The sequence below is a fragment of the Palaemon carinicauda genome, chromosome 10 (assembly GCF_036898095.1).
Source record: "Palaemon carinicauda isolate YSFRI2023 chromosome 10, ASM3689809v2, whole genome shotgun sequence".
In the NCBI taxonomy this organism is placed as follows: Eukaryota; Metazoa; Arthropoda; class Malacostraca; order Decapoda; family Palaemonidae; genus Palaemon; species Palaemon carinicauda.
In genome coordinates this window covers 42,461,614-42,469,113 of record NC_090734.1, presented here as the reverse complement: position 1 = coordinate 42,469,113, position 7,500 = coordinate 42,461,614, and the positions used below count along the sequence as shown (strand labels likewise).

The window sequence follows — 7,500 nt, the reverse complement described above, 5'->3', positions numbered from 1 at the left end:
GGCTACTCGGTATCCCGAAGCAGTTGCTTTACGCAATATTGATACAGTTTCTGTAGCGGAGGCATTAATGGAGATATTTTGTATAGTTGGTATACCCAAAGAAATCCTTAGTGATCGTGGCACTCAATTCAAGTCTGATCTTATGTCTGAAATTAATAAATTATTATGTATCAAAGCCATTTACACCAGTCCTTATCATGCATCTTGTAACGGAATGGTTGAACGTATGAATGGAACTTTGAAAAATATGCTAAAGAAAATTTGTATTGATAATCCGAATGAATGGGATAAATACATTAATGTTGCCTTATTTGCATATCGTGAAATTCCAAATGATAGTTTAAAGTTCAGTCCTTTTGAATTGCTGTACGGTCGAAATGTAAGAGGTCCATTACATATTTTGCATGAATTGGTATCTAATAATAGTATTGATGGAGAATTAACTACTAGTTATCAATACATAATTAACCTTAGAGATAAATTGCAGAGCATGGCTGAAGTTGCAGTAAATAATGCCAAGGTTAGTGCCAAGAAATATAAAGAGTATTTTGATAAGAAAACCACCTCTCGTAAATTCAAAGTTAATGATGAAGTTTTGGTTATGCTTCCAAATAGTTCAAATAAATTCCTTATGCAATGGAAAGGTCCATATATAATCACTGATGTCCATTCTAATGGTGTTGATTACTATGTCAAAGTAGGAAATAGATTAAAGTTATATCATGCAAATATGCTTAAGACTTATCATAGAAGATCTAAGGTTAGTGTAATTCAACAAGAAGTAAATGATCTTTTAGATTCATCAAATTTGTTTTCAGCTCTTCAAGCTGAAGTACAGCCTGTTATTGCCATTACTGACAATAATTGTTGTGAATTGCCATCAAGAGATGAAGACTCTGGTAATTATAACTTTTGTGAATCTTTGTCATCTGATAAAATTAATGATCTTGAAGGTTTATTGAAGTCATTTACAGACGTCATGAGTGATACACCTGGTCGTACTAAGACTATTTCTCATAATATAAAATTGCAAAGTGATGAACCAATCAGAGCTAAGAATTACCCAATTCCTTTAAGTTTGCTCGATGAATTCAATAAGGAGGTAGATAGAATGATTGATATGGATATTATTCAACCTTCAACTTCTGATTATTGTTCACCCGTTGTTATTGTACGGAAACCTAATGGAAGTATACGTTTATGTGTTGATTTTAGAGCTCTTAATAAATATTCTGAATTTGATGCAGAACCGATGCCTAGTATAAATGACGATTTACATAAAATGAATGGCGCTAAATATTTGACTGAATTAGACCTATGTAAGGGGTACTGGCAGGTTCCATTAGATCCTAGAGCTATGAAATTTACAGCTTTTTCTACCAAGTATGGGTTAATGGAGTTTAAAGTGATGCCATTTGGTCTTAAAACCGCATGTGCAACATTCGTGAGATTGATGCGAAAAGTGTTGTCAGGATTAGCAAATGTATCTTGTTATTTTGATAACATTGTTATTTTCAGTAAATCCTGGAGTAATCATCTTAATCATATTAAGTTAGTTCTTTCAAGACTTCGTGACCATGGCCTAACAGCTGGTCCTGATAAATGTTTCTTTGCATTCAATGAAATAAAGTATCTTGGGTATAAACTAGGAAATAACTGTTTATCACCTATTAGGTCAAGAGTAGATGATATTGTTAATATGCCTGTTCCAACAACAAAGAAGGACTTACGTTCATTTATGGGAACATTAGGATATTACAACAGATTTATTCCAAACTTTTCCATTTTGTCTGCTCCAATTAATGATTTATTGAAGAAAAACTGTAGTAATAAATTGAATTGGTCTGATAATCAACTTAAATGTTTCAATGATCTTAAAGCTCATCTTGTAAAATCTCCTATCTTGATGTTGCCTGATGTAGAAAAGAAGTTTTATTTGCGAACAGATGCGTCTTATCATGGTTTGGGTGCTGTTATATTGCAGGATCATGATGGTGTGTTTAAACCAGTTTGCTATGCAGGTAGGAAATTAAATAAATCTGAATTAAATTACTCTACTATTGAAAAAGAACTGTTTGCTATTGTTTGGGGAATAGAAAGATTTAAAGAATTTTTGTATGGCAAAGAATTTGTTCTTCAAACTGATCATGCACCTCTTAAGTATCTTAGTAGTATGAAAAATAAGAATGACCGCCTTATGCGTTGGGCATTAAGTTTGCAACCATATTCTTTCTTTATCGAATACATAAGAGGGTCTGATAATGTGTGTTCAGATATGATCAGTAGATGCATATAGTTTTCTTTTGTTGCCTGTCGTTCAAACTTAGTAGGGGGGTTTGTCGAGGAATGCTGTGCTGCCATCTCTTGGCTATGTTTTCACTCCATGGACTAAAGAAGTTATTTCTGTTTATTTGGTTGTCCTTGATTTGTTTTTCTTTCTTAACATGGAGAGTCCCCGGCATTTCTCTAATCACTACCTGACACCTAGCCATCCATAACAAACTCCTTAGACCTGGATTAGTCCTTAGACCTGGATCAATCTTCTGCATACTTGGTCCTAAACCTTAGACTCTTGGTCATTGGATCTTGAAATATTTCATCTTGACACAAGTGATCCTTCGTCAGACTGTAATCAAGTGCAGTACTTTTCCTGATCCTGATTATACGTGCTAGATGTTCAATATATTTATATATTATTATGATTCCTGGTGTTAAACATGAAGTTTGTTAATTTTGTTTGTTTCAGTCTGTAAATATATTTCAAGTTAATAGATTTTTTCATGTTATACCTTTATATTAAAATATTAAACAAGGAAACTTAAAAGTGAACAGTCAAATATGTTTTTAAAAGAACCAGAGTTCATGGCATATAAAATCTAAAGACCATAACTCGACATATATATATATATATATATATATATGTATATATATATATATATATATATATATATATATATATATATATATATATATATATATATATATATATATATATATATATATATATATAAAAAAGATATGCATATGCCTTTATATACCCATACACATTCAAATATATATAACAGATTTACATATGCACACCTAGACATATGCTAAAAAATATACATAGATATATAGACTTCCCTTTACATGTTTGCACATATGATTAACATACACATACACTTATTATTATTATTTTTATTATTATTATTATTATTATTATTATCATTATTATTATGATTATTTTTATTATTATTAAATGCTAAGCTACAACCCCTTGTTGGAAAAGCAGGATGCTATAAGCCCAGGGGCCCCAACAGGCCTGGTCAGGAAAGGAAATAAGGAAATAAGGAAAAATAAAATATTTTAGGAATAGTAACAATATTTAAATAAATATTTCCTATTTAACCTATAAAAACTTTAACAGAACAAGAGGAATAAAAACTCTATCAAAATGAAATGTATACTTTTTGAAATAATTCAATTACCAAGAGAATACTATCTCATGTTTGAATATTAATTTTACAGCGGCGTGTATTCACCGGAGTACATCGATTTGTAAATATTCATGAAGAAGAGATGGAGCTGGTAGAGAAAGGATAGGAATTGTGATGAAACCACGAGCATAATACGCATTGAATGAATAGAAAGCTGTAATTTCTAGACTGTTAAGTTTAAGTAAAGTCATTGCAATATGAATATTATAGTTTGGTGTGTAGCACCAGATGATCTCCCGAAGAAAAGGAACGGTAAAAAACTGTGAAACAATACAGAGCATAATAGATGAGATCCAGGATAGTTATACGAAATTGTGATTAGTTCCTTTGATGCTAAGCTTCGAAGGATCAATCAAGGTATAAGGAATGTGATGGACGTCCAGGGTCTAGGAAAAGTTGGCTATAAGCACATAGGCTCCGACAAGGGAAAATACCCAATAAGGAATGGATATAAGAAAACAATTAAACTAAAAAGAAAAAAAAATATTGACAATTGAAATTAAATTTTTTAGGAAGAGTGACTATTTTAAAATAGGCACTGTTGAACAAGAAATTAATCGTTCCAAATCTGATCTTTTCAAGTTCCACCAATTCAACTAACAGATAAAGAAAGCCTTTCCTCAACTTGGTCACAACTGGAATAAAACTTCTAAAATACTGTTTAGTATTTACCTCATGATAAAGGCATGACTATCAGCATTAACCTCATACCGAATATTACGAACTGGTTGGTACTGTCTGGAAATATCTGAATACAAAAGATGGTCAGGAATTATGAAAAATTTGATACGACATGTATAATGAACTAACTGAACGACGGTATCAGAGATTAATATCTAGAACAGTAATACAATAGACTGTAAGTCTCTGTTCAATAAATTAGGATAATATTCCGCAGTAGAACAATACTAAAAAAAATGTTAGAATGAAAGAATTAAAACATTTATTCAAAGTAGATTGATAACCTACAATCTTTTAAGGCTTTCTCAATAAGTCAATTATTGTACAATTTAAGAAGAAGCAAAACGAATGTTCCTCAAAACTAAATTTGCTATCAAGAATTATTATTAAAATTTCAAAATAATCATAGAGTTCGTAATACTTGGTATGTAGTTAATGCTAATGGCCATGCCTTTATCATGAACAGTATTTTAGAAGTTTCAATCCAACTGTAAGCCCAAGCATTCCAACAGGGTACATAGCTCAGGGAAAAAAATGGAAATAGGGAAACAGATAGAATACTGCGTTGAATGTATTATCATTATTATTTTAAAACCGTAGTTGGAAAACCAAGATGAACAACACATTGTAGTAGTAAACCTCTTGAGTGAAGACAAGTTGCTCAGTATTTTTAGTGTTGTCACGTGAATAAGGAAAGAAGAGTATGTGTAAAAAAGGGGTATATGTTTAGGGAAAAGAAAATTAGTTGAAACCTAAGAGAGAACCAGTGAAGTACTATCTAGCCCGTCCAATTGCTCAATACTACTTTGGTGATATTATATCGAATGGTAACTAGTTCTTTGGCCAGCCTACTACCTATTTTCATGGAAATTACTAACACTGTCAGGTTTCATAAGTAAAGTGATTCCTTTTATCGAATAGTTTACAAAACAACGGTTTTTTTTTTTTTTTTTTTTTTTTTCATTCAGTCAAGTCAGTAATATAATATTAGATTTATGTCTTCATTCTAATATTTGTAATGGATGAATCTCTTTTCTTTTCGGTGCATCTGGTACCCGTTTGCAGCAGTGCCATCCCAGCATACCCATTTCTGCATAAGATTCCGCTTTCAGATGTTGGTATTCCGTTCATGAAGCCAAACGGGATGGGTTGCTGATCTATATGCAGATGTTTATGGGTTTCACTATTTGTTTTCATATAGATTTTTTTTCTTTGTCTATTGGTGAGCGATTTATTCTTCTACTGTAATATGTATCATCCATATCATTGATCTAATTTCCATCAGTCATCAATGTCCCATCAGTCATTTTAACCTTTCATCTTTTGGACTGAAGACCATTTTTCTATTCTGATCATCATTTATATATCTTCTAATAAAATGTTTATTTGTACAGTTCTTTTCCATAATTATTTTATATCATCATTAACTTTCAGATGGTTAGTTCTGCTCTTTCCTTTCTTTAATCAATACTAAGCCTCTATCTTTACCACTGCTCTTGTCATGCGAATTAAGCTATTTGGAAATGCGGTGGGTGTCTTGTAAGATTACTTTCCGTATATCAAATTCTGCGGGGTATATTCAGAATCAGAAAATACTATTTTCATGTTTTGCATTGATTTTCCTGAGGTAGTTGGGTGTTAATCTCTGCACAGTATATATGAATGCACACTATCTGTCACTAGTTAGAAATAGTTTCGTAAACTTCGTTGGAGTGTAATTATGCCATACTCATGAGGATTACAGTATGTTGTTTTTAACCATTATCCTTTTGCATATATGAAGTCGGTCTTTTATACTAGTGCACTTCCATCATCATCCCTTCTGCTTATTGAAGGATGGGGATTATATCCTCAACACTGGAGTGGAATCGCTCTGTGCTGATGCCTGCTGGCAGCAGCATCCACAATGTTGTTTGTCAAGTAATTGCCTCATAGTTACTTGCGATAGTTTCTTTACGTTTGTCTTTTACCGCAAAACAAGTTCTTTCTGTGGTGTTAAAAAAAAAAAAAAAAAAAAAAAACTTTGAGGTCTTATGCTGTTCTTATAAGCATGGCTCCTAGGGATTTGGGCTACTTGATGTGGTTTAGGTGGGTCCAAGTACTTTCCAGTTAAGTGTATATTTTTCTTAGATGCTTACTTCTCCTTTTTCAATGGTATGATCTAGTCGGTTCATTCGAATTACTCCATATAACATCTAAAAGTTTCTTATATCATGTTTTCATGACTTTATTTTTTATTACTTAAGTTAATTGTAACTTATTATTATAAAAATTATTATTATTATTATTATTTTTATTATTATTATTATTGTTATTATTACTATTGTTATTAATGGCTAAATATATATTACATTATTCCATAAAACTAAAAAATTTAATTCATGCACCTAGCCGTATATGGTGTCCTAAATTTATAGTAATATAACAATGATTAAAATCATATCATGAAATGTTTCGTATTGATACTGATATGGTAAAGATACATACAGTTTTGGTGTGCAAGAAGAATCTACTTGACTACTTCAAAAGAAAAATAATATAACTTGTAAAGCAAGTTCTAGAAATGAAAGGCAAAAACTTAATTCAACTAACATATGTGATTTATTCATAATAAATAAATCTTGAAAGGTTTGCATGATTTGAGGCAATTACAATTTACTGGTGTAATTTAAAAGATAGTTACATTTGATTTCATATACTAATATTGTAACACTTGCACCTTTAGGATACCAACAAGACTATAACAAAACGTTAGACTTTTTGGATAGGATTGAAAAGGGTTTGCCACTAATCAGGATCATGAAGCTTATTATCATGAGTGAAAAGTAATTAATAGAGCAAGAGCAACACCCAAGCTCAGTCATCATATATTCTTTCTATTGCACAGTTAATGCATCTTATACTTATCAATAAAATCTTCTGCTAGCAATGGCTATTTTTTCCAGTAAAGGAAGACCTCACTATGGTCAAGTTGAACCATACATACCCGGAAAGATAGCAGCGAACTCTCTCCTGGAAAAAAAAAATATGATTCAATTCTATTTTTTATCTATAGGTAAAAGAGATGTTTAGGAGGGAGGTACGCATTTGCTAACACCGAAATCTTGAAACATGAATTATGACATTTCAGAGTTTCTTTAGTTGAAAGTAGATATAATATTGCTTGAGTAATCGAGGTATTTAGAACGGTTAAAATTAATAGAACCAACACTTACTTATGCCTTTGTATAGTCACTAAATGCATACTGTTATAGGCATTGATTACGATTCTGACAACTAGATATTTTTATTGATGCTGATAAAGTTTTTTTATACTTTTTTATGCAACTACTAAGAAAAGGTT

The 7,500-nt window shown here is 31.3% G+C and overlaps 1 protein-coding gene across 1 annotated transcript in view; it reads left to right on the top strand.

Annotated features, from left to right (window-relative positions):
- Positions 1 to 7,500, top strand: part of LOC137647962 (uncharacterized) — a 13,645-nt gene that overhangs the window by 1,973 nt on the left and 4,172 nt on the right. The window contains exons 1-3 of the mRNA XM_068380909.1: positions 1 to 89; positions 819 to 1,319; positions 1,881 to 2,021. The exon at positions 1 to 89 is cut by the window's left edge and continues 1,973 nt beyond it. Of these exons, the coding sequence (XP_068237010.1) occupies positions 1 to 89; positions 819 to 1,319; positions 1,881 to 2,021 (731 nt within the window). The remainder of the gene's footprint in view (positions 90 to 818; positions 1,320 to 1,880; positions 2,022 to 7,500) is intronic.